This window comes from Bombina bombina, chromosome 4, assembly GCF_027579735.1.
Source record: "Bombina bombina isolate aBomBom1 chromosome 4, aBomBom1.pri, whole genome shotgun sequence".
Lineage (NCBI taxonomy): Eukaryota > Metazoa > Chordata > Amphibia > Anura > Bombinatoridae > Bombina > Bombina bombina.
This window is the reverse complement of record NC_069502.1, coordinates 991,068,357-991,096,338: the sequence shown is the minus strand read 5'-3', so window position 1 is coordinate 991,096,338 and position 27,982 is coordinate 991,068,357. Positions and strand designations below refer to the sequence as shown.

The 27,982-nt window shown below is 39.4% G+C and overlaps 1 protein-coding gene across 1 annotated transcript in view; it reads left to right on the top strand.

Annotated features, from left to right (window-relative positions):
• Positions 1-27,982, top strand: part of PUS10 (pseudouridine synthase 10) — a 372,401-nt gene that overhangs the window by 298,869 nt on the left and 45,550 nt on the right. Inside the window, 4 exon segments of the mRNA XM_053712643.1 lie at positions 7,931-7,987; positions 8,419-8,495; positions 26,850-26,902; positions 27,014-27,131. Coding sequence (XP_053568618.1) covers positions 7,931-7,987; positions 8,419-8,495; positions 26,850-26,902; positions 27,014-27,131 — 305 coding nt within the window.

Sequence of the window (27,982 nt, the reverse complement as noted above, 5' to 3'; positions counted from 1 at the left end):
TTTTGGATTAAGACACTAGATTGTCTTGATCCTAAGGGGCTCAACATTGAGCTTGATATTTTAGCCTTCTTATAAACTCTCTGATCTTTCATTTCATTTTTATGATACTTGCTTTTTGTTTAGGGTATAGTTAAGGGTTTACATTGCCCTTTGGAATAAGCAATATATTATAATAGTCTCTATATGGATATTTGGGCTATATATATTTTATTTTATATTATATATTTTTTATACTATGGTTGCGATATTGATTTTATAATTATCGTTGTGCTTTATAAGAATTTTAACCATTGATGAAATGTCCATTATGTAAGAATTATGTATAGGTACAGTGGGGCAAAAAAGTATTTAGTCAGCCACCAATTGTGCAAGTTCTCCCACTTAAGAAGATGAGAGAGGCGTGTAATTTTCATCATAGGTATACCTCAACTATGAGAGACAAAATGTGGAAACAAATCCAGACAGTCACATTGTCTGATTTGGAAAGAATTTATTTGCATATTATGGTGGAAAATAAGTATTTGGTCACCTACAAACAAGCAAGATTTCTGGCTCTCACAGACCTGTATCTTCTTCTTTAAGGGGCTCCTCTGTCCTCCACTCATTACCTGTGTTAATGGCACCTGTTTGAACTTGTTATCAGTTTAAAAGACACCTGTTCACAACCTCACACAGTCACACTCCAAACTCCACTATGGTGAAGACCAAAGAGCTGTCGAAGGACACCAGAAACAAAATTGTAGACCTGCACCAGGCTGGGAAGACTGAATCTGCAATAGGCAAGCAGCTTGGTGTGAAGAAATCAACTGTGGGAGCAATAATTAGAAAATGGAAGACATACAAGACCGCTAATAATCTCCCTCAATCTGGGGCTCCACTCAAGATCTCACCCCGTGGGGTCAAAATGATCACAAGAACGGTGAGCAAACATCCCAGAACCACACGGGGGGACCTAGTGAATGACCTGCAGAGAGCTGGGACCATCGTAACAAAGGCTACCATCAGTAACACACTATGCCGCCAGGGACTCAGATCCTGCAGTGCCAGACGTGTCCCCCTGCTTAAGCCAGTACATGTCCGGGCCCGTCTGAAGTATGCTAGAGAGCATTTGGATGATCCAGAAGTGGATTGGGAGAATGTCATATGGTCAGATGAAACCAAAGTAGAACTGTTTGGTAGAAACACAACTCGTCGTGTTTGAAGGAGAGAGAATGCTGAGTTGCAACCAAAGAACACCATACCTACTGTGAAGCATGGTGGTGGCAACATCATGCTTTGGGGCTGTTTCTCTGCAAAGGGAACAGGACGACTGATCCGTGTACATGAAAGAATGAATGGGGCCATGTATCGTGAGATTTTGAGTGCAAACCTCCTTTCATCAGCAAGGGCATTGAAGATGAAACGTGGCTGGGTCTTTCAGCATGACAATGATCCCAAACACACCGCCCGGGCAACGAAGGAGTGGCTTCGTAAGAAGCATTTCAAGGTCCTGGAGTGGCCTAGCCAGTCTCCAGATCTCAACCCCATAGAAAACCTTTGGAGGGAGTTGAAAGTCTGTGTTGCCCAGCGACAGCCCCTAAACATCACTGCTCTAGAGGAGATCTGCATGCAGGAATGGGCCAACATACCAGCAACAGTGTGTGACAACCTTGTGAAGACTTACAGAAAACGTTTGACCTCTGTCATTGCCAACAAAGGATATATAACAAAGTATTGAGATGAACTTTTGATATTGACCAAATACTTATTTTCCACCATAATTTGCAAATAAATTCTTTCCAAATCAGACAATGTGATTGTCTGAATTTGTTTCCACATTTTGTCTTTCATAGTTGAGGTATACCTATGATGAAAATTACAGGTCTCTCTTATCTTCTTAAGTGGGAGAACTTGCACAATTGGTGGCTAACTAAATACTTTTTTGCCCCCTGTATATGGAATTATTTTTAATTATGTAAACATTATTCATTGTTTCTTTTTGTCAGGGGTATTTGTTCTGTTTAAATATATTGTACTTGGTATGCTTTTTAGAAATCATTTGCATGTATATATATTTTCAATTTGCCATGCACGGACTAATGGTTACTTTTAGGGGTTTACAATCGATGCTCGGTCCCCCCTTTTTTATTTTTTAATATTTATTATTTTTTATAGATATACTGGTAGTGGGCTATTTATTTAACAATCTCTCACAATATTAACTCCTTTATATTATGCCTATTTGATGAACTTTTAATATGATTGGTCCAAAGGAAGGCGGATCTGGGGAACTCCCTTTATCAGAGACCTAGCATTGATGGTATGTCAGTTCTTGAGAAAGTCCCGTCGATCGGGACGAAACACGTAGAACGTACTGTTGAAATAAATTTGATCTAGCCTAGCGAGGCAGCCTCTTGTGCTACGTGCACTGTTTGAGGTATCCTATTGGATTATAGCCGAGGGTGTTTGTCTTTCCTCTTACGCTCCGGTGTTTGAAACTGTTCGCAGCACTAGAAGCTTCTTGGATTTGGATGTGTATGCTTGTGCACTTTTCCTACATCGATTAAGCCTGGTAGTTCTTTGGGGACAACGGAGGAAATAAGACTCAATGTGTCTGTTTTTTATTACTTTCTTGTGCGTACATATATAGCGTGTGTTGCTATGAATAAAATTTGACTCTACACTTGAATTGTGTTTGCGCTTCTCTCCTCTCCTATATATTTTTTCAGACTTCTTTGGGTCAGCCGGATCTACCCGTATAAGAGGAACAGCAGCACATTCTGGATTTTTGGCAACAGAGTTTCTATGAACATTCATTACTATCTATAAGTATTGAACATTTTATACATTATTATACCCCAGATTTTTTATGTGTTCATTGTAAATGTTGCTTTTATGATATGCGATCACTATACAGGATTTTTATTTGAAGTGATTTTATCTTTTAATTATTTATACGTTCATCGCTTCCTTTAATCTAGAATATTTATCCATTTTTGCGCATTTTATACTTTTTGTATATTCTATATTATCAGCTAGTAGACATTTGTTTTTTGATCTTTGAGTACTAATATCCACATAGCTTAGCTAGCGCTATTCTTTTGCTTCTCTGTGTTGGCATTTTTTGTAATAATTAGGGGCATGTTTGTTGTTTCTGCGAGGGCTGCTTCCCTGACGTAGGGCTAAGAAGAACAAGCCTACCAGCCCACAAAGTTGCCAGAGAGTATACCGATGACACAGAAAACACGAAAGAGCCATTTCTTTGATGACCTTGTACCCAGAGACAAAATTGCGATGTTCATAATTATAAATATACTCAACAGATGTCAATGTAAAAAACGGTTCTAACCAATAAACCAAACAACAACCAAAATAACTTTGAATAAAAGCCAGTAGCAATTATATAGTTTTTATCACAGTTTGAGGTGACTCGCATGTAAGACCAAGGTGGGCCAATGTGTCACTCCAATAACGTGCCATGAGATACACCAAAGCCACACAGAGCAAGAAGGTGGCATACACTTTTCTTTACCTAATCCTGGAACAATATAAAAACATATAAAAAAGGAAACATATTTAACAAGTAATTTAACTATAGCAATTAGCAGGCTCACGTGTGATTGAACATTCTGGAATCTAGTCCGCAGATCCCCTGGACAGGGATCCCTTTCTAGTTGAGTGGGGTGAGTTCCTTCGATTCATTGTGGCTGCTTCCAATGCAAGCACCAGAGGGCAACTTGCAAAGCAGTTAAGAATAGGGTCCCCATAGCCATTTATAAGGCTTTAGTGGGGTTTAAGTAGTGCAGGATCTGTAATAAGATGGTCTCAGCTTGGTGCTTGTTGCTCTTACGTGGCAAGGTAGCTTTGTAAAGCCTTGAGTGAATAGAAGATCTTGATTCCAAATGGAGTTTGGAGGCGAAGTTTGGCTGGAATCAGCAATGCTACTTGACGGCCTTGTTCATGCAAGCGTGAGCAAAGCAGGGCAAATTCTTTTCTCTGCTTCGTGACCTCGGCTGAGAAGTCTTGGAAAAGTAGTAGTTGGGTTCCCTTATAGGTTACTTCTTTCCGGGATCTCTAAGCATGCAATATCTTGATTTTCTCCTGAAAATTCAGACATTTGAAGATAACCTGCCTAGGTTTAATTTTTGCATGTTCCAAAGTTCTCTCTGGGCCCACACGGTGAGCTCTTTCTACATCAATCAGGAGAATGTCTGGAGATATACCCAGTAGTTTAGGGAATAATAGAGTAGTGAATTCTAGCAAGTCCTCCCCCTGGACTGAGTCGGAGCGCCTGCTCCTATTCTCCAGGTCTGCCACACGATCTTGTAAAATTTGATTTTGTTTAAGGCGCTGTCTGAGAGAGGATTCTGAGTTTGATTGTCTGTCCTCAGATATGCGTGTTTCAGCTGAGTTAAGTCGGGAGAAGAATTGCTGAACTTCTTTTGTTAAAGGGACAGTAAAGTAAAAAAAAACTTTCATGATTTAAATAGGGCATGTAATTTTAAACAACTTTCCAATTTACTTTTATTACCAATTGTGCTTTGTTCTCTTGGTATTTTTAGTTGAAAGCTAAATCTAGGAGGTTCATATGCTATTTTCTTAGACCTTGAAGACTGCCTCTAATCTGAAAGCATTTTGACAGTTTTTCACCACTAAGGGCGTTAGTTCATGTGTTTCATATAGATAACATTGAGCTCAGGCATGTGAAGCTCCTAGGAGTCAGCACTGATTGGCTAAAAATGCAAGTCTGTCAAAAGAACTGAAATAAGGGGGCAGTTTGCAGAGGCATAGATACAAGGTAAAAAGTATATTATTATAAGTGTGTTGGTTATGCAAAATCGGGGAATGGGTAATAAAGGGATTATCTAACTTTTTAAACAACAAAAAATCTGGTGTTTACTGTCCCTTTAAGGTGTCAACTCCAGCCTGTAGGGACTCCATCTTGCAATAGTGAGGACTGTTCTCCCATATGGTTCACATGATGATCTGTCTGCAGCTGGCTCTCAGCATGGATTTCGGTTGTGTGCCTTTGTTTTCTGTCTGCAGCTTTCGCCTTGGTACTCATGCTTTCTTTTGTAGTGGGTGAGAGTTTTTGGAAGTATTTATCTACTTTCATGGGCATAAGCAAATCAAAAAATGTTAAGGGGATTTTATGATTTAGTAAGAGCTTGCCCCTCACCGGTATGTGGTCTTAGGAGGTAGAGCAGCCCAGGGGAAAGGTATTGATTCTTTTTCAGGCAATAAGGAAGAGGTTAACTCTGTCTAGTCTCTTATAATAAAGCGCAGTAAACTGTGTAAGAGAGGAGATTCAGTAAGTCACCAAACTTAGATTATAGACAGGTGCGCAGATTTTATTTTTGTCAGCGGTCACCAACTTGGTGTTTGTGCAAAGGTAACAAAATTCTCTTCTTTCCCCTTTCTCTTTCTTCCTCCCTCCCTTTTCCCCCTTCTCTATCCCCTTTTCTCAAAGGGGTCAGTTCATAAAATGCAGATGCAAGTTTTACAATCTGCCTTTGGGATTAGGTGGTGTTGTTTGTAGCAGCTGCAGGTATGTTGTACAGGCTTATGCCTCTGTTTTCAATTATTTTTCCCCTAAGCCTAGGTGAGAGCTATGTCCAACAGGTTCGGGTTGCGTGTCTTGTGCCCTGGCTGTGTTGGGGCTTTAAGTAAAACTGTGCCGTATCAGACTGTGATTAGGGGAGTCCCACTACACAGGAGCACACTCACCCAGGGGTCCGGTTGCAGTGTCAGTTGTGCTGTGCTGTGGCTGTTATGCCAATTCATTCTCCTTGAGCCCGGCACTCTCTGACCTCTGGTGCGTAGCAAGGAGTCCAAGATGGCGCCGGCTATTTTTGCGCCGCTTGTTCCGTGACCAGGGCTGATGTAGATGCCCTGTAAGATACACCTTTGGCTGGCGCCGTAGCACTGTGGCTAGCCCAGCAAGTTAGATGCGTGGTGGGGAAGGCAGAAGACAGGTTATTTGCTTTGAAAAGCACACCGTTAGCCGGAGCTCTTGTGCTGTGCTGTGCTGCTGCCTTGTCGACCTGCCCACCTGAAGTCTCAGAAATATAAATTTAATAATAAAAAGTACATTATTTTCTATGTGAAAAACATAATGTAAAATATGCGAAACATGTCAGTCAGTTAGTTTTGAAGGAGATCACACCAATTTGTGCATGGGCTTAATGCAGTGTGCAATTTCTGTTCATGTCCCAGGATCAGAGAATGTCACAGCAAATTTTTTGAGCATTGGTCTATTTTATGGCTTCCAAAGACAACAATCAAGTTCCAAACACCTCAGACTGAAAGGTGGACACTCTGCTGCAGGAATAGCCATTCTATCTGATTTATGCATTTCCTTCGATATCTCTGATTCTTCATGTGTTGAAACAAATTCAGAAAGAGAAAGCAACAAACATATTCATTCTTCCTTTTTTGCCTCACAGACCATGTTTTTCCCTGGTCCAGAGTCTAGGGATCCTTCCTCCATGGTTACTTCTAGTCTAATGGGACATGCTGTACCAGGGTCCAGTAGTTCATCTGAACCCTTTGATATTTAATTTTTTCAGGTCTTGGCTCATTTCCATGTTTCCAGTAGATCTGCAGTTTAATTTTGGTTCCTTACTTTGAAGTCTATATTTTTGGTGGCCATACATCTGCATATATAAAGTACCTCTCTATTACGGAACCATTATTTGTTTTTCATCAGGACAGAGGTATTCTACAGACTGTTGCTGAATTTCTACCCAAGATTGTGTCGTTGTGATATCCTTTTTGCCATCTTTTTGCCCAGACAAACAGGAGTTACAAGGAAAGCCACTGTATCGTCTGGGTGTGGTGCATTGTTTGCACATTTATGTTAAAAGGAAACAGTCTATTTGCAAGACAGTTTATTTTTTATCCCAAAGGATTCCTGCTAAATAAACTGGTTGGATTGTTCAGGCCATTTACAAAAGATATTAAAAAAAGGGTAAACAGATTCCAGAAGGGCTTAAAGGGACACTGTACCCAATTTTTTTCTTTTGTGATTTAGATAGAGCATGTAATTTTATGCAAATTTCTATTTTACTCCTATTATCAAATTTTCTTCATTCTCTTGGTATCTTTATGTGAAAGCAAGAATGTGAGTTTAGATGCCGGCCCATTTTTAGTGAACAACCTGGGTTGTTCTTGCTGATTTGTGGATTAATTTAACTGACCAATAAACAAGTGCTGTCCAGTGTTATGAACCAAAAAAAAAACCCTTAGATGCCTTCTTTTTCAAATAAAGATAGCAAGAGAATGAAGAAAAAAATGATAATAGGAGTAAATTAGAAAGTTGCTTAAAATTGCATCCTCTATCTGAATCAAGAAAGAAAAAAATTGGGTTCAGTGTCCCTTTAAGGTGCATTCTACATTCTTTGGGCTTTAGAGGCAGATGCGACACCTGAAGAAATTTGTCAGACTGCGGTTTGGGAGTCGTGTCACACCTTTGTGTCACATTACAAACTGGATGTTCATCAATCTACTTCTGCTAATTTTGCCCCAAGGTTTTGTCCTCTGTGCTATCTTAAATAAACTATTGTTATATTTTTGCAGTATATTCTTTTTTTTAGTTAGTCTTTCTTTCCACCCTTATTTCAATATTTTTTGCTTGTTTCTGTTCTTCTCACTAGTAAGTATTACCAGGAAGGGCAAAGTTAACTAGAAATTATTGATAAAATATAAGCAATTTCTATATCTTGGCCCTTATCTCTGGGTAACACCAGGCTCCCTCCTATTTACCTAGTTCAACCGTTTGGCTAGACATCTCTAGGAGGAGGGGGAGTGGGAAGTTCCATCAACACTTCTTTGGGGAGGAGTTCTCAATTGTAAGTATTACCCAGGGATAAAGGCCAAAATATAGAAATTTTTATATTTTGGTGAAAATTTTCTAGTTTTCACAAATATGTATTTTTGTTTTTTTCTTAAGGTTTTAACTTTTCATCATCTGGAAGAGAAGACGTGGATGTTAGAACTCTTGGAAAAGGTATTATTCATCGCTAAAACTATTTCGTTTTGGGTTAAATCCATATGGAAGTGTGAACCTGGCTTGCTGTTAGTGTTGATAAGTTAGTATTGTAAGCCTGACCACCCAACTAAAATTTAAGTCAATATTAAGCTAAAATTAGCTAATTTTAAATGTTTTCAATGTTGATTCCATAAATTATCATTAAATACATTTATGTTCAATTATTCAATCAATTTGTGCTTTGGATAGCAGAAAATGTTATAATATTAATATTACACTGACCCCACCAAGCTAATTTATAATGCCATCTGGCTGGAAACATTTTCTGTGTAGAACACTAATGTCTAATGGTTTAAGTGCCCGTACAAAGTTGAAGCTTACATTGATATAATTTCCTTTATGCAAGCCCACAGTGGTGTCACTATTTTTGTGATCTTGTGTTCTTCTAGGAAGACCTTTTGCAGTCGAAATTATAAACCCTCACAAAGTGCAACTAACTGTGGAGGACATGAGGGAGCTACAGCAGGTAATAGCAGTATAAGAATATTTACATCTTGTTATTTATAGGTTTTAACCAACTATATTCATTGTAAGGAACCTATTCAAATCTAGTAATACAAACATTTGTTACTTTAATTGTGTTTATAAGGAAACATTAAATGTATTTCATTTGATCCTTGTTTTTTTTCATAACCTGCCTTCATCAGACAACCTACAGTATAAATACATAAGAAGTGCTTTGTATTTCCAGTTGCTAATGCTGTATTGGCATAATTAACACTTCCACTTAACACTGTAATAAAGAATTTGTTTTGGAAGCTTTGATAGTTTGCTTAGCTTTAATAATTTCCATCCGTACCATTTATCAAGTTGGCACTTAACGGACATAATTCCAAAGTTCTGTTTTCCATTTTTACTTGATTATAGTTTGTTTCCTCTTTCTGTCCTCATCTCTCAATCTTTGCCCTTCCGCATACACAATTCATAGAAATCTAAAGTGTATTTGGAGCTTCAAAAAAACCACACCATGAGCTGAACACACATATAAAGTACCATTGGGGGGGACACCCCCCCAGATTTTATGGTACACATACATTTTTCATAGAATTTGTGTTAATTGCATTTTCAACAATTTTATACTTAGAATGGTATGCGATGTATTTAAATGTAGGTGCAATGGACATACACAGAAGTCCCCCTTTAAATTGGTTTATTTTCTTACCCACTGTAACAAAACAACAAACTAATAGCAACTATAAATCATACAGGGGGCATCTTCTACAGGATATAAATAAAAAAGCAAGTGAAGGCATCTCAGCAAATATGAAATGGAAGTGAAGGATGATTATTTAACAAAAAATGTATTTATTTTTACTCAAGCACGATTATTGTCAATAAAAGTTCTCAATGATTATTTGTTCAGCAACAGACTTCATAAATGGTGATGGCACAATCAGTATTGCAGCACAAGCAACATTTAATAGAAGAGAAATGCAAAGGTTGTCTTAGGGTTTAGTGTATAAAAGGTCATACTGGTGGTTTTAGCTTTGTTTTTATCTCAACCACTGATACACTGAAAGCTCTCTAGTTCAATAAATACAGCAACTAGATGCTAGATAATACAGCCCAGCCCCAGTCTACAAAAACAGTTCAGCACAAACGTGTTGTACAAGCCTAGCATAAGACAAATCATGTATACATTCACCAAGGGACAGTAAAGTCAACATTAAACTTTTCTGATTCAGATAGAGCATGCACTTTTAAACAACTTTCCATTTTACTTCTGTTATCATATTTTCTTCGTTCTGTTGGTATCTTTTATGGAAGAGTAAAATTAAGTAGGCTCATAAGAGCTCAGGAGTGTGCACGTGTCTTTGGTACTTTATGGCAGCAGTGTTGCAACATTATTTTAGCTTTGTTATACAATGTTGCAAAACACAGCTGCCATAGAGTACTAAAGAGATGTGCACACTCCTGAGCTTTTATGAGCTTACTTAATTTTACTCTTCCATAAAAGATACCAAGAGAACAAAACAAATTTGATAACAGAACTAAATTGGAATGTTATGCTAGGAAAGCAGCAAATATAGCCTTTTTACATGGTATCAGGGCATAATGTTGCTAGATTTTTCCACCACAGCCTACGGACTGCTGTTCCTGCAGAATGTAAAAACATAATCTGAACAAATCTATTTAAAATCATTTCCCAGTAATTTTGTTAAACACTAGTTTCCCATTAACATATATAGCTTTTATTTAAATACATTAATCTAACTAAAGATGGCATTTTTAACCACAAATGTTTCTTTCATGATTCAGATAGAACATACAGTTTTAAACAACTTCCCACTTTACTTCTTGAAGGAGAAGCAATGCACTATTTGGAGATTGCTGAACTCATCAGGTGAACCAATGACAAGAGGCCTTTATGTGCAGCCACCAATTATCAGCTAGCTCCCAGTAGTGTATTGCTGTCCCTCTAAACAAATTAGTGTAATCTTCTTCATTGTGTGCACTTGTTTTGTAAGATAACACATTTGGTTAAAATTAAGTATTTCTCTTACACTATAAAGTGAAATATAATATTCCGGCGGGTTATACTGCCTCAAGCACAAAAACAGCAGACTTAAAGGGACAGTAAAGTCATAATTAGACATTCATGATTTAGACAGAGCATACCATTTTAAACAACTTTCCATTTTAATTCCATTATTTAATTTGCACCCCTCTCTTGTTATCCTTTGCTGAAAGGTTTATCTAGGAAACTCAGGAGCATCAAATAACCTAGGTCATTGGCTCACCCATACCAGGAGAATGAATGAAATTTGATAATAGAAGTAAACTGGGGAATTGTTTAAAATTGTATGTTCTACCTGAATCATGAAAAAAAAAATGTTGGGTTTTGTGTCCCTTTAATAAAGCTTAATAATAAAGGCATGCTGTCAACCAATAATTCCAGGGGAGGCAGAATCAATGGATAGCAGATTCTGGCTTCAAAATAAATATGTGTGGCTCCCTCTATGTGCTATCTGAATATCACTCTCTGATTTTAAAGCGCCCATAACTTGAGAAACAGACGAATGTGAAAACATATTTTTGCCCCTATAGACAGTTTTCTTAATCAATTTAATATCTATATAATATTCCAAACACTTTAGATTGTGATATTACTTCAAAAGGTACTGACATTTAATTTGAAGAGCAACTGTATGATTAAAGGGTTAACACAATATCACACTCATACAATGAAAGAATTTGATATTCAACAATATTTAAAAATTACTATATATACACAGACTCTTTCAACTATCTTCTGTCCAATTGCTTCTGAACGGATCTTGATTCTTTTATTCAACAGATGATACGTTCTTAAAGGGACACTAAACCCAAACATTTTCTTTCATGATTCAAGTAGAGAACACAATTTTAAACAACATTCCAATTTACTTCTATTACCTACTTTGCTTCATTCTTTAGATATCCTTTGTTGAAGAAATAGCAATGCACGTGGGTGAGCCAATCACGCAAGGCATCTATGTGCAGCAACCAATCAGCAGTTACTTAGCCTATCTAGATATGCTTTCTTTCATGTAATTAGCAAGAGTCCATGAGCTAGTGACGTATGGGATATACATTCCTACCAGGAGGGGCAAAGTTTCCCAAACCTCAAAATGCCTATAAATACACCCCTCACCACACCCACAATTCAGTTTTTACAAACTTTGCCTCCGATGGAGGTGGTGAAGTAAGTTTGTGCTAGATTCTACGTTGATATGCGCTCCGCAGCAAGTTGGAGCCCGGTTTTCCTCTCAGCGTGCAGTGAATGTCAGAGGGATGTGAGGAGAGTATTGCCTATTTGAATGCAGTGATCTCCTTCTACGGGGTCTATTTCATAGGTTCTCTGTTATCGGTCGTAGAGATTCATCTCTTACCTCCCTTTTCAGATCGACGATATACTCTTATATATACCATTACCTCTGCTGATTCTCGTTTCAGTACTGGTTTGGCTTTCTACAAACATGTAGATGAGTGTCCTGGGGTAAGTAAATCTTATTTTCTGTGACACTCCAAGCTATGGTTGGGCACTTTATTTATAAAGTTCTAAATATATGTATTCAAACATTTATTTGCCTTGACTCAGAATGTTCAACTTTCCTTATTTTCAGACAGTCAGTTTCATATTTGGGATAATGCATTTGATTTAATCATTTTTTCTTACCTTCAAAAATGTGACTCTTCCCTGTGGGCTGTTATGCTCGCGGGGGCTGAAAATGCTTCATTTTATTGCGTCATTCTTGGCGCGGACTTTTTTGGCGCAAAAAATTTGTTTCCGTTTCCGGCGTCATACGTGTCGCCGGAAGTTGCGTCATTTTTTGACGTTATTTTGCGCCAAAAATGTCGGCGTTCCGGATGTGGCGTCATTTTGGCGCCAATAAGCATTTAGGCGCCAAATAATGTGGGCGTCTTATTGGCGCGAAAAATATGGGCGTCGCTTTTGTCTCCACATTATTTAAGTCTCATTTTTCATTGCTTCTGGTTGCTAGAAGCTTGTTCTTTGGCATTTTTTCCCATTCCTGAAACTGTCATTTAAGGAATTTGATCAATTTTGCTTTATATATATATGTTGTTTTTTCTCTTACATATTGCAAGATGTCTCACGTTGCATCTGAGCCAGAAGATACTACAGGAAAATCGCTGTCTAGTGCTGGATCTACCAAAGCTAAGTGTATCTGCTGTAAACTTTTGGTAGCTATTCCTCCAGCTGTTGTTTGTATTGATTGTCATGACAAACTTGTTAAAGCAGATAATATTTCCTTTAGTAAAGTACCATTGCCTGTTGCAGTTCCTTCAACATCTAAGGTGCAGAATGTTCCTGATAATATAAGAGATTTTGTTTCAGAATCCATAAAGAAGGCTATGTCTGTTATTTCTCCTTCTAGTAAACGTAAAAAATCTTTTAAAACTTCTCTCCCTACAGATGAATTTTTAAATGAATATCATCATTCTGATTCTGATGACTCTTCTGGTTCAGAGGATTCTGTCTCAGAGGTTGATGCTGATAAATCTTCATATTTATTTTAAATGGAATTTATTCGTTCTTTACTTAAAGAAGTACTAATTGCTTTAGAAATAGAGGATTCTGGTCCTCTTGATACTAATTCTAAACGTTTGGATAAGGTATTTAAAGCTCCTGTGGTTATTCCAGAAGTTTTTCCTGTTCCTAATGCTATTTCTGCAGTAATTTCCAAAGAATGGGATAAATTGGGTAATTCATTTACTCCTTCTAAACGTTTTAAGCGATTATATCCTGTGCCGTCTGACAGATTAGAATTTTGGGACAAGATCCCTAAAGTTGATGGGGCTATTTCTACCCTTGCTAAACGTACTACTATTCCTACGTCAGATGGTACTTCGTTTAAGGATCCTTTAGATAGGAAAATTGAATCCTTTCTAAGAAAAGCTTATCTGTGTTCAGGTAATCTTCTTAGACCTGCTATATCTTTGGCTGATGTTGCTGCAGCTTCAACTTTCTGGTTGGAAACTTTAGCGCAACAAGTAACACATCATGATTCTCATGATATTATTATTCTTCTACAGCATGCTAATAATTTTATCTGTGATGCCATTTTTGATATTATCAGAGTTGATGTCAGGTTTATGTCTCTAGCTATTTTAGCTAGAAGAGCTTTATGGCTTAAAACTTGGAATGCTGATATGGCTTCTAAATCTACTTTACTTTCCATTTCTTTCCAGGGTAACAAATTATTTGGTTCTCAGTTGGATTCCATTATTTCAACTGTTACTGGTGGGAAAGGAACTTTTTTACCACAGGATAAAAAATCTAAAGGTAAAAGCAGGGCTAATAATTGTTTTCGTTCCTTTCGTTTCAACAAAGAACAAAAGCCTGATCCTTCATCCTCAGGAGCAGTTTCAGTTTGGAAACCATCTCCAGTCTGGAATAAATCCAAGCCAGCTAGAAAGGCAAAGCCTGCTTCTAAGTCCACATGAAGGTGCGGCCCTCATTCCAGCTCAGCTGGTAGGGGGCAGGTTACGTTTTTTCAAGGAAATTTGGATCAATTCTGTTCACAATCTTTGGATTCAGAGCATTGTTTCAGAAGGGTACAGAATTGGTTTCAAGATAAGACCTCCTGCAAAGAGATTTTTTCTTTCCCGTGTCCCAGTAAATCCAGTAAAAGCTCAAGCATTTCTGAAATGTGTTTCAGATCTAGAGTTGACTGGAGTAATTATGCCGGTTCCAGTTCCGGAACAGGGGATGGGGTTTTATTCAAATCTCTTCATTGTACCAAAGAAGGAGAATTCCTTCAGACCAGTTCTGGATCTAAAAATATTGAATCGGTATGTAAGAATACCAACGTTCAAGATGGTAACTGTAAGGACTATCTTGCCTTTTGTTCAGCAAGGGAATTATATGTCCACAATAGATTTACAGGATGCATATCTGCATATTCCGATTCATCCAGATCATTATCAGTTCCTGAGATTCTCTTTTCTGGACAAGCATTACCAGTTTGTGGCTCTGCCGTTTGGCCTAGCTACAGCTCCAAGAATTTTTACAAAGGTTCTCGGTGCCCTTCTGTCTGTAATCAGAGAACAGGGTATTGTGGTATTTCCTTATTTGGACGATATCTTGGTACTTGCTCAGTCTTTACATTTAGCAGAATCTCATACGAATCGACTTGTGTTGTTTCTTCAAGATCATGGTTGGAGGATCAATTTACCAAAAAGTTCTTTGATTCCTCAGACAAGGGTAACCTTTCTGGGTTTCCAGATGGATTCAGTGTCCATGACTCTGTCTTTAACAGACAAGAGACGTCTAAAATTGATTTCAGCTTGTCGAAACCTTCAGTCACAATCATTCCCTTCGGTAGCCTTATGCATGGAAATTCTAGGTCTTATGACTGCTGCATCGGACGCGATCCCCTTTGCTCGTTTTCACATGCGACCTCTTCAGCTCTGTATGCTGAAGCAATGGTGCAAGGATTACACGAAGATATCTCAATTAATATCTTTAAAACCGATTGTTCGACACTCTCTAACATGGTGGACAGATCACCATCGTTTAATTCAGGGGGCTTCTTTTGTGCTTCCAACCTGGACTGTAATTTCAACAGATGCAAGTCTCACAGGTTGGGGAGCTGTGTGGGGATCTCTGACGGCACAAGGAGTTTGGGAATCTCAGGAGGTGAGATTACCGATCAATATTTTGGAACTCCGTGCAATTTTCAGAGCTCTTCAGTCTTGGCCTCTTCTGAAGAGAGAATCGTTCATTTGTTTTCAAACAGACAATGTCACAACTGTGGCATACATCAATCATCAAGGAGGGACTCACAGTCCTCTGGCTATGAAAGAAGTATCTCGAATTTTGGTTTGGGCGGAATCCAGCTCCTGTCTAATCTCTGCGGTTCATATCCCAGGTATAGACAATTGGGAAGCGGATTATCTCAGTCGCCAAACGTTGCATCCGGGCGAATGGTCTCTTCACCCAGAGGTATTTCTTCAGATTGTTCAAATGTGGGAACTTCCAGAAATAGATCTGATGGCGTCCCATCTAAACAAGAAACTTCCCAGGTATCTGTCCAGATCCCGGGATCCTCAGGCGGAGGCAGTGGATGCATTATCACTTCCTTGGAAGTATCATCCTGCCTATATCTTTCCGCCTCTAGTTCTTCTTCCAAGAGTAATCTCCAAGATTCTGAAGGAATGCTCGTTTGTTCTGCTGGTAGCTCCGGCATGGACTCACAGGTTTTGGTATGCGGATCTTGTCTGGATGGCCTCTTGCCAACCGTGGACTCTTCCGTTAAGACCAGACCTTCTGTCACAAGGTCCTTTTTTCCATCAGGATCTGAAATCCTTAAATTTAAAGGTATGGAGATTGAACGCTTGATTCTTGGTCAAAGAGGTTTCTCTGACTCTGTGATTAATACTATGTTACAGGCTCGTAAATCTGTATCTCGAGAGATATATTATAGAGTCTGGAAGACTTATATTTCTTGGTGTCTTTCTCATCATTTTTCTTGGCATTCTTTTAGAATACCGAGAATTTTAGTTTCTTCAGGATGGTTTAGATAAGGGTTTGTCCGCAAGTTCTTTGAAAGGACAAATCTCTGCTCTTTCTGTTCTTTTTCACAGAAAGATTGCTATTCTTCCTGATATTCATTGTTTTGTACAAGCTTTGGTTCGTATAAAACCTGTTATTAAGTCAATTTCTCCTCCTTGGAGTTTGAATTTGGTTTTGGGAGCTCTTCAAGCTCCTCCGTTTGAACCTATGCATTCATTGGACATTAAATTACTTTCTTGGAAAGTTTTGTTCCTTTTGGCCATCTCTTCTGCCAGACGAGTTTCTGAATTATCTGCTCTTTCTTGTGAGTCTCCTTTTCTGATTTTTCATCAGGATAAGGCGGTGTTGCGAACTTCTTTTGAATTTTTACCTAAAGTTGTGAATTCCAACAACATTAGTAGAGAAATTGTGGTTCCTTCATTATGTCCTAATCCTAAGAATTCTAAGGAGAAATCGTTGCATTCTTTGGATGTTGTTAGAGCTTTGAAATATTATGTTGAAGCTACGAAATCTTTCCGTAAGACTTCTAGTTTATTTGTTATCTTTTCCGGTTCTAGAAAAGGCCAGAAAGCTTCTGCCATTTCTTTGGCATCTTGGTTGAAATCTTTAATTCATCTTGCCTATGTTGAGTCGGGTAAAACTCCGCCTCAAAGAATTACAGCTCATTCTACTAGGTCAGTTTCTACTTCCTGGGCGTTTAGGAATGAAGCTTCGGTTGACCAGATTTGCAAAGCAGCAACTTGGTCCTCTTTGCATACTTTTACTAAATTCTACCATTTTGATGTATTTTCTTCTCCTGAAGCAGTTTTTGGTAGAAAAGTACTTCAGGCAGCGGTTTCAGTTTGAATCTTCTGCTTATGTTTTTCGTTAAACTTTATTTTTGGGTGTGGATTATTTTCAGCAGGAATTGGCTGTCTTTATTTTATCCCTCCCTCTCTAGTGACTCTTGTGTGGAAAGATCCACATCTTGGGTAGTCATTATCCCATACGTCACTAGCTCATGGACTCTTGCTAATTACATGAAAGAAAACATAATTTATGTAAGAACTTACCTGATAAATTCATTTCTTTCATATTAGCAAGAGTCCATGAGGCCCGCCCTTTTTTTGTGGTGGTTATGATTTTTGTATAAAGCACAATTGTTCCAATTCCTTATTTTATATGCTTTCGCACTTTTTTATCACCCCACTTCTTGGCTATTCGTTAAACTGAATTGTGGGTGTGGTGAGGGGTGTATTTATAGGCATTTTGAGGTTTGGGAAACTTTGCCCCTCCTGGTAGGAATGTATATCCCATACGTCACTAGCTCATGGACTCTTGCTAATATGAAAGAAATGAATTTATCAGGTAAGTTCTTACATAAATTATGTTTTTCACCAAAGTATATCAAGAGATTAAAGCAAATTAGATAATAGAAGTAAATTAGAAAGTTGTTTAACCCCTTAGCGACACACATCGTACAGGGTACATCATACACAAACTGGTTGTTAGGGGTTTAAAGCGGCTGGAAGCGATCCTGTAAAAATAGCCCTGGTCCTTAACCCTTTGAGTGCTAATGACGGCTCTGAGCCGTCACAGAGTTTCTCACTCTGGTGCTAATGACGGCTCAGAGCCGTCATGAGCACTCTCCCACCTTGAGGGAGATCTGGGGGCTCCTTACTGCTCCTACCCCGGCGATCGTGCCTGTAGAGTGACAGGCATCGACGGGGCTTCACGTGATGCACGGTCACGTCACGCGCAATTACGTGATGACGTCACCGCGCAACTTTATGCTTAACAATGTTAAGTATAGGAGGAGTGGGCATGCTGCTTAGAAGCCTGTATCTCAGGTATCTAAGCAGCTACAGACCCCCAAGACCCACTGTTGGAAAGGTAATCGCCTAACCTTTCCAACAGTGTAAGTATTGGGGGTCTGTAAAAAAAAAAAAAAAAAGTTAAAAAAAAAAAAATTCAAAAAGTTAAAAATTTAAAGAAAATATTAGCACCCAGGTGGGAAATGGCTTAGCAGCCAAAGGGTTAAAGGGACATGAACCCCAATTTTTTTCTTTCATGATTCAGATAGAGAATACAATTTTAAACAGCTTTCTAATTTACTTCTATTATCTAATTTATTTCATTCTCTTGGTATCATTTGTTGAAGGAGCAGCAATGCACTAATGGTTTCTAACGGAACACATGGGTGAGCCAATCACAATCGATGTATATATGCAGCCTCCAATTAACAGCTAGAATCTAGGTTCTCTGCTGCTCCTGAGCTTGCCAAGTTAAACCTTTCAGCAAAGGAAAAACATGAGAAGGAAGCAAATTAAATAATAGAAGTAAATTGAAAATTTGTTTAAATTTGTATTCTCTATCTGAATCATGAAAGAAAAAAATTGGGTTTCATTTCCCTTTAAGGGTAAGAAATTGAAAAATGGCCTTGTCCTTAAGGGATTTTATGTCCCTTTAAAGGTATACATAGATGCATGCATACATACATACAGGCATGTACAAATATGACCATATTTTACCAGTAAAAGAGAAAATGTTACTATTCTAATCGGTGTTAACTACAAATAAAAGAGTACTCATGCACTGCTATATCTTTCTAGTCTATGTATAGTATTTATTGGTGGATATAAAATGTATAGCTTCCTTATCATATCTTGTTGAAGACCCAGTGACAGTCAAAGTGCCCTAAAAGTTATGAATGTGCATTATAAATGCTTAAAACTCTACGGTTTATGTTCTATCTATATGTGAGATGCCAGGAATTCCCCATGTGCTCTTTTATATGGGAAAATAAATAGTCTTGTATCAAATCATGCTCAATGTAAACCTACATAGCCATTTCTAAGCCGTTGAACCGCCTTTTAGTGCATTTTGAAAGTTTTCAAAGTTAGACACTAAGGCCTAGATTTAGAGTTCGGCGGTAAAAGGGCTGTTAACGCTCCGCGGGTTTTTTTCTGGCCGCACCATAAATTTAACTCTGGTATCGAGAGTTCAAACAAATGCTGCATTAGGCTCCAAAAAAGGAGCGTAGAGCATTTTTACCGCAAATGCAACTCTCGATACCAGAGTTGCTTACGGACGCGGCCGGCATCAAAAACGTGCTCGTGCACGATTCTCCCATAGGAAACAATGGGGCTGTTTGAGCTGAAAAAAAACCTAACACCTGCAAAAAAGCAGCGTTCAGCTCCTAACGCAGCCCCATTGTTTCCTATGGGGAAACACCTCCTAAGTCTGCACCTAACACCCTAACATGTACCCCGAGTCTAAACACCCCTAACCTTACACTTATTAACCCCTAATCTGCCGCCCCCGCTATCGCTGACCCCTGCATTACACTTTTAAACCCCTAATCTGCCGCTCCGTAAACCGCCGCCACCTACGTTATCCCTATGTACCCCTAATCTGCTGCCCTAACATCGCCGACCCCTATGTTATATTTATTAACCCCTAATCTGCCCCCCACAACGTCGCCGACACCTACCTACACTTATTAACCCCTAATCTGCCGAGCGGACCTGAGCGCTACTATAATAAAGTTATTAACCCCTAATCCGCCTCACTAACCCTATCATAAATAGTATTAACCCCTAATCTGCCCTCCCTAACATCGCCGACACCTACCTTCAATTATTAACCCCTAATCTGCCGACCGGAGCTCACCGCTATTCTAATAAATGTATTAACCCCTAAAGCTAAGTCTAACCCTAACACTAACACCCCCCTAAGTTAAATATAATTTTTATCTAACGAAATAAATTAACTCTTATTAAATAAATAATTCCTATTTAAAGCTAAATACTTACCTGTAAAATACATCCTAATATAGCTACAATATAAATTATAATTATATTATAGCTATTTTAGGATTAATATTTATTTTACAGGCAACTTTGTAATTATTTTAACCAGGTACAATAGCTATTAAATAGTTAAGAACTATTTAATAGTTACCTAGTTAAAATAATTACAAATTTACCTGTAAAATAAATCCTAACCTAAGATATAATTAAACCTAACACTACCCTATCAATAAAATAATTAAATAAACTACCTACAATTACCTACAATTAACCTAACACTACACTATCAATAAATTAATTAAACACAATTGCTACAAATAAATAAAATTAAATAAACTATCTAAAGTACAAAAAATAAAAAAGAACTAAGTTACAGAAAATAATAAAATATTTACAAACATAAGAAAAATATTACAACAATTTTAAACTAATTACACCTACTCTAAGCCCCCTAATAAAATAACAAAGCCCCCCAAAATAAAAAATTCCCTACCCTATTCTAAAATACAAATATTACAAGCTCTTTTACCTTACCAGCCCTGAACAGGGCCCTTTGCGGGGCATGCCCCAAGAATTTCAGCTCTTTTGCCTGTAAAAAAAAACATACAATACCCCCCCCCCAACATTACAACCCACCACCCACATACCCCTAATCTAACCCAAACCCCCCTTAAATAAACCTAACACTACCCCCCCTGATGATCTTCCTACCTTGTCTTCACCATGCCAGGTTCACCGATCCGTCCTGGCTCCAAGATCTTCATCCGACCCAAGCGGGGGCTAGACATCCACTGAAGAAGTCCAGAAGAGGGTCCAAAGTCTTCCTCCTATCCGGCAAGAAGAGGACATCCGGACCGGCAAACATCTTCTCCAAGCGGCATCTTCTATCTTCTTCCATCCGATGACGACCGGCTCCATCTTGAAGACCTCCAGCGCGGATCCATCCTCTTCTTCCGACGACTAGACGACGAATGACGGTTCCTTTAAGGGACGTCATCCAAGATGGCGTCCCTCGAATTCCGATTGGCTGATAGGATTCTATCAGCCAATCGGAATTAAGGTAGGAATTTTCTGATTGGCTGATGGAATCAGCCAATCAGAATATAGTTCAATCCGATTGGCTGATCCAATCAGCCAATCAGATTGAGCTCGCATTCTATTGGCTGATCGGAACAGCCAATAGAATGCAAGCTCAATCTGATTGGCTGATTGGATCAGCCAATCGGATTGAACTATATTCTGATTGGCTGATTCCATCAGCCAATCAGAAAATTCCTACCTTAATTCCGATTGGCTGATAGAATCCTATCAGCCAATCGGAATTCGAGGGACGCCATCTTGGATGACGTCCCTTAAAGGAACCGTCATTCGTCGTCTAGTCGTCGGAAGAAGAGGATGGATCCGCGCTGGAGGTCTTCAAGATGGAGCCGGGTCGTCATCGGATGGAAGAAGATAGAAGATGCCGCTTGGAGAAGATGTTTGCCGGTCCGGATGTCCTCTTCTTGCCGGATAGGAGGAAGACTTTGGACCCTCTTCTGGACTTCTTCAGTGGATGTCTAGCCCCGCTTGGGTTGGATGAAGATCTTGGAGCCAGGACGGATCGGTGAACCTGGCATGGTGAAGACAAGGTAGGAAGATCATCAGGGGGGTAGTGTTAGGTTTATTTAAGGGGGGGTTTGGGTTAGATTAGGGGTATGTGGGTGGTGGGTTGTAATGTTGGGGGGGGGGTATTGTATGTTTTTTTTTACAGGCAAAAGAGCTGAAATTCTTGGGGCATGCCCCGCAAAGGGCCCTGTTCAGGGCTGGTAAGGTAAAAGAGCTTGTAATATTTGTATTTTAGAATAGGGTAGGGAATTTTTTATTTTGGGGGGCTTTGTTATTTTATTAGGGGGCTTAGAGTAGGTGTAATTAGTTTAAAATTGTTGTAATATTTTTCTTATGTTTGTAAATATTTTATTATTTTCTGTAACTTAGTTCTTTTTTATTTTTTGTACTTTAGATAGTTTATTTAATTTTATTTATTTGTAGCAATTGTGTTTAATTAATTTATTGATAGTGTAGTGTTAGGTTAATTGTAGGTAATTGTAGGTAGTTTATTTAATTATTTTATTGATAGGGTAGTGTTAGGTTTAATTATATCTTAGGTTAGGATTTATTTTACAGGTAAATTTGTAATTATTTTAACTAGGTAACTATTAAATAGTTCTTAACTATTTAATAGCTATTGTACCTGGTTAAAATAATTACAAAGTTGCCTGTAAAATAAATATTAATCCTAAAATAGCTATAATATAATTATAATTTATATTGTAGCTATATTAGGATGTATTTTACAGGTAAGTATTTAGCTTTAAATAGGAATTATTTATTTAATAAGAGTTAATTTATTTCGTTAGATAAAAATTATATTTAACTTAGGGGGGTGTTAGTGTTAGGGTTAGACTTAGCTTTAGGGGTTAATACATTTATTAGAATAGCGGTGAGCTCCGGTCGGCAGATTAGGGGTTAATAATTGAAGGTAGGTGTCGGCGATGTTAGGGAGGGCAGATTAGGGGTTAATACTATTTATGATAGGGTTAGTGAGGCGGATTAGGGGTTAATAACTTTATTATAGTAGCGCTCAGGTCCGCTCGGCAGATTAGGGGTTAATAAGTGTAGGTAGGTGTCGGCGACGTTGTGGGGGGCAGATTAGGGGTTAATAAATATAACATAGGGGTCGGCGATGTTAGGGGTAGCAGATTAGGGGTACATAGGGATAACGTAGGTGGCGGCGATTTGCGGTCGGAAGATTAGGGGTTAATTATTTTAAGTAGCTTGCGGCGACGTTGTGGGGGGCAAGTTAGGGGTTAATAGATATAATACAGGGGTCGGCGGTGTTAGGGGCAGCAGATTAGGGGTACATAAGTATAACGTAGGTGGCGGTCGGCAGATTAGGGGTTAAAAATTTTAATCGAGTGGCGGCGATGTGGGGGGACCTCGGTTTAGGGGTACATAGGTAGTTTATGGGTGTTAGTGTACTTTAGGGTACAGTAGTTAAGAGCTTTATAAACCGGCGTTAGCCAGAAAGCTCTTAACTCCTGCTATTTTCAGGCGGCTGGAATCTTGTCGTTAGAGCTCTAACGCTCACTGCAGAAACGACTCTAAATACCAGCGTTAGAAAGATCCCATTGAAAAGATAGGCTACGCAAATGGCGTAGGGGGGATCTGCGGTATGGAAAAGTCGCGGCTGAAAAGTGAGCGTTAGACCCTTTAATCACTGACTCCAAATACCAGCGGGCGCCCAAAACCAGCGTTAGGAGCCTCTAACGCTGGTTTTGACGGCTACCGCCGAACTCTAAATCTAGGCCTAATAGTTCATGTGTGTCATATAGATAACATGTATATAAAAACAGATTAAAATATATGTACAAATGAGTGGATAGGGGGTATGCAGTCTTGCCCCCTAAAATGCATATATAAATAAATAGTATTTTTAAAACAATTTTGTGAGTGGACATCACTACCTGTACCTGCTTAAATGGGAGCCTAACCAACAAGACATTGCTGCACTGGGATACTACACACTGAGGAAAAGTTCCCTAGTGGTGAGCTGACACACCATACTAAAATCTGCCAGCTTGTTCCTACTAGCACATTGGTGTGCTCATCAAGCATGTGAGTACCCATTTTGCACTTGTCTAAAGTGAATATTAACTATATCCTGAGTGATCTGCACTATCGGTGCTTGTTTTGTGCTTCATTTTTTCACTGCGTTAGACGACTGATTTCCTTGTGGGTGAGCTGCCACACCTGTTAAATCTGCAGCCTGTTCCTACAAGCACATAGGTGTGCTTTATAGCCATGTGCTTTATAGCCATGTGAGTACCCATTTGGCTCATAATATTCTGTGGTCCTGTTTAAATTTGATGATACCACACATGTGGCGTCCCTTTGCTTTGTTTTTCTCATAGTTTATCTGAACCTATTGGTGAGGAGGAGGCTGCTATCGTCTGGTCTAGAATTACCCCACATTGTGGACTTGAACTTCTATCCAGAATTACCTTTTAAACATATCTGTTGGGACATTTGATTGCACTTATAACTCTCTCTCTCTCTATATATATATATATATATATATGGTGTTTTTTATGTTACCAATAGCTATAGATTAGCGCCCCCTCTTTTTTGATTAGATTGCTATGTTTAATAATGTCTGTTTTCCTTTTTTTCCTCTATGTGGGAGAATTTATGCAGCTTGCCGGTTAGGACCCGGGGGTACAGGCTGGGTCCTGTCGGGTTTGTGGCTGTTCAGACACGTGGCGCTGTTTCTGCTGGATCGTTAGTAGCGCTGAGTGCTCAAGTTATCATTGTTTTTTTATGTTCCACTAAGCTTTCGAGAGGGTTTTGGGAACTTGAGGTATCCCTTTGGTTGTCCTGTAGCCAGTCTCTTCGTTTGACTTCTTGCCTTGCTCCTTGGAGAGTTGGACTTATCTAGGGGTGGTTCCTTCATTGGGTCAGAGCTTTTGAGTTCTCTGCGCTGTCTGGTTTTTCTGGATATGCTCCATTCCTCTTGTCTGGCTTTTTGACCAGTCAGAGTGTTTAGTTCCAGGGTATAGTTGCCTGAACTTTTAGGTACCCAGACCTGTTTTTTCTTCCTAAGTCTTTCTCTTTCTGGGTCTTCGCTCCTGTCCCAGTTTTGGGTTTTTTGGATCTCGGGGCTTGTCGTCTACCTGACCGGGTCAGGGTTGGCTCAGTCTATTGGAGTATATTCCTTTCCACAGAGTAACCCATGTCATCTGGGGTTAGCTGAGTGGCTTGCACCTCTAGACTGGTGGGTTTCTACCCAGCTGCTGGCGCTGGATTACAGTCTTCTTGTACACCTTAGGGTCACATTCCCCTCTTGGTTTGCCAGGGTACCCGTGGATTCTATGCTCTGCAGGCGAATGGGTTGACTGTGTCTCTATTAAGCGAACTACTTGTGGTCCTTCTAGGACATTTTCTGGGGATCTTTTCTCCCGTTTAGCCGGTGGCTTCGGGCCTTGAGGGCGGTTTTTGTTCTCCTGGCTTCGTCCTTTTTTTCTTTAGGGGATATTCGTTTCTTCGGGAAGCGGAGTCCTTACTAGGGGCTTCTCCTGGTCTGGAAGTGGACGATGGACTTGGTTCCACCTGGAATCTTGCTAGTTCCATGTCAGACTGAGGGGTCTTGTTTTGATAGATCCTTGGGTCTATGGCCTTGTCTATTTTTCAGAGTCAGTTTGTGGCTGTACCATCTTGCGCTCGTTCCTGTACCAGTTTCAGGATTCTTTTGTCCCCCTATTTTGGATTCATGTGGCTGGGTTGATCCAGCTGAGTGTGGATCTGCAGGCCAGGACGTCAGAGCGGTCTAAGGGTCGCAGTCTCCTCTGGAGGTTGCACTGTGTTTATCCTGATAGCTCAGTCTCCTAGGAGATGGTGTTTCCTTTATCCTTGTTTCTTTGACAGGAGAGGGTTTACTCTTCCTTCGGGTTCTGAAGGGATACTCCCCTTCTCGGGGGGCCTCAATGGAGGCTTTGTGTTCCCCTCTTTAGGGACCTGTGAGTAGGTCCGGCGGCTTAGATTGCCTGGAGTGGGCCCTCTGTCGAGGGGCTGTTTTGTGCAGTCTGTTTTCTTGAGGACCGCTTCCTTTTTTTTGCAAGCTTCCTTTGTGTCGTCCTGTTGGGGACTCTGTGTTTTCAAACTCGGTGTTTTCACCTGGGTCTATTACACGCTTTTCACGGTTCTAGGGACTGGCGCTGGGAGAACTTTATCTCTTCTAGTCGCGTCAATGCTTGCAGGATGATGGGGAGCCGGCTTTTCTGTCTCCATGCCCGGTGGTATCCCGGGTATCGCTTGGTATAGCCGTGGCCTCATTCCCTGTTTGGGTCCGTTTGGGTCTCTGTAAGCTGGGCCCACTCTTGGAGGTGTTCTTTTTTGTATTAAGGGACCTTTCGGTTTCCTCTGTCCTCCTTTGCCTCGTCCCTTTGAGGATTTCAGCTGGTTTCCCCTTCATTTGTGGGGGGGGATTGGTGGGGGACCTCCTGCAGGTGACGGTGTCTCTTGGTGGACTGTTGGCTCAGTTTGGTCCGTTTTGCGGTCTCTTGTTTGGCTCTGGACTAGCTGCGAGTCAGTGTCATTGGGGCTTTTCCTTTAAAATCTTTTTTCTCGGCTTCTGTTGAATCAGGAATTTTTATGGGGTTGAGGTTCAGGTCTGGTGCCCTCAGTAGGGGCCGCCTTTTGTACCCTCCCCTCTTGGCATTCAGTGTCCTCTATAGCTTGGTTATTGTTTTCCCAAAAGTAATGAATGCAGCTGTGGACTCTTCCCGTTTAAGAAGAAAAGCTTAAATTATGCTTACCTTATCATTTCCTTTTCTTCTGATGGAAAGAGTCCACAGCTGCATTCATTACGTTTGGGAAATAAGTTCCATTTCGAAACAAGGTGTCAGCAAAGCTATGACGTCTCTCATAGGGGAAAGTATATGCAATGATACTGCAGTCGACTGTTTGTATTACTATAACTCTACTTTGTAATGTATATATGTGTTATGTGCAAATTTTTTGTTTGGCAAAACAGTTAACCAGAGCTCTGAAGTCACGGTTATCATTCTAGCATAACTCGCTATTGCGCTCAAGCGATCTCGTTTACTTACAAGTCGTAATACCAGTGGTAAGTCCAATGAGCGCGCAAACATTTGCACTCCACTAGTAATCTGACCCTAAGGAGGTCCATTTTTACAGGTGCATGTGAGTATGTAGTAGCTCTGAGAAGGGCGTTAGTAGAGAGTTTACTTTATAAAATTTTGTTCGGCAAATACTAAACTAGAAATTTCTCTGCCTTTTTCCCCCTCTGATTCTAACATTATCATTAGTTTTTGTTTCATATAAATAAAGATGCGATTTGTTTATCCTCACTATGTTTATCAATAATACATATTATTTCTAGGATAATCCTGGATTGTATATTTTATGTCTAACTAAATCAGCATAACACTTTTTTCTGGTTTTAATTTTGTAGAAAATAAACACTTCTGATAAAATCAAAGTCCGGGACTTACAGATTGTCACCAGGTTAGTGACTTCCAATGTTCATTTGAACGGAAGAATTTAAATTTCACCCCAATATCACTTATTTAAAACAGTGTTTTAGATGTTAAATAGAATTATAATGTTTTCTTAAAGGGAAGCAGTGGGACACATGAAAGAAGGGGAAGAAGAGAAGACGAAGAGCTATAGTGCCCTGATATGGACTGAAAAATCTGTTCAGGAGGAGGAACTTGAGCTGCTGAACCAAATACAGGTTTGTCACGATATATCGTTTTCTACAGTATTTCTTTAATGGACACTGAAGTCAAAAAGTTATTTCTCTTGTTAAGTGTATCCAGTCCACGGATCATCCATTACTTATGGAATATATTCTCCTTCCCAACAGGAAGTTGCAAGAGTCCACCCACAGCAAAGCTGCTATATAGCTCCTCCCCTAACTGCCATACTCAGTCATTCTCTTGCAAGCCTCAACATAGATAGGAGGTTGTGAGAGTCTGTGGTTTTTTATACTTAGTTTATTCTTCAATCAAAAGTTTGTTATTTTTAAATGGCACCGGAGTGTGCTGTTTATCTCAGGCAGTATTTGGAAGAAGAATCTGCCTGCGTTTTTCTATGATCTTAGCAGACGTAACTAAGATCCATTTGCTGTTCTCACACATTCTGAGGAGTGAGGTACTTCAGAGGGGGAATGGCGTGCAGGTTTTCCTGCAGATAAGGTATGTGCAGTAAAATATTTTTCTAGGAATGGAATTGACTAAGAAAATACTGCTGATACCGAAGTAATGTAAGTAAAGCCTTAAATGCAGCGATAGCGACTGGTATCAGCTTATTAATAGAGATACATACTCTTATAAAAATGTGTTTTAAAACGTTTGCTGGCATGTTTAATCGTTTTTTAACGTACATTGGTGATAACACTGTAATGTTGGTATAGCCTAAAATGCAGTAAAAGCGACTGGTATCAGGCTTATTAATAGAGATACATACTCTTGTAAAAAGGTGTTTTAAAACGTTTGTTGGCATGTTTAATTGTTTTTTAACATATGTTTGGTGATAAAACTTATTGGGGCCTAAGTTTTTTCCACATGGCTGGCTTAAATTTTG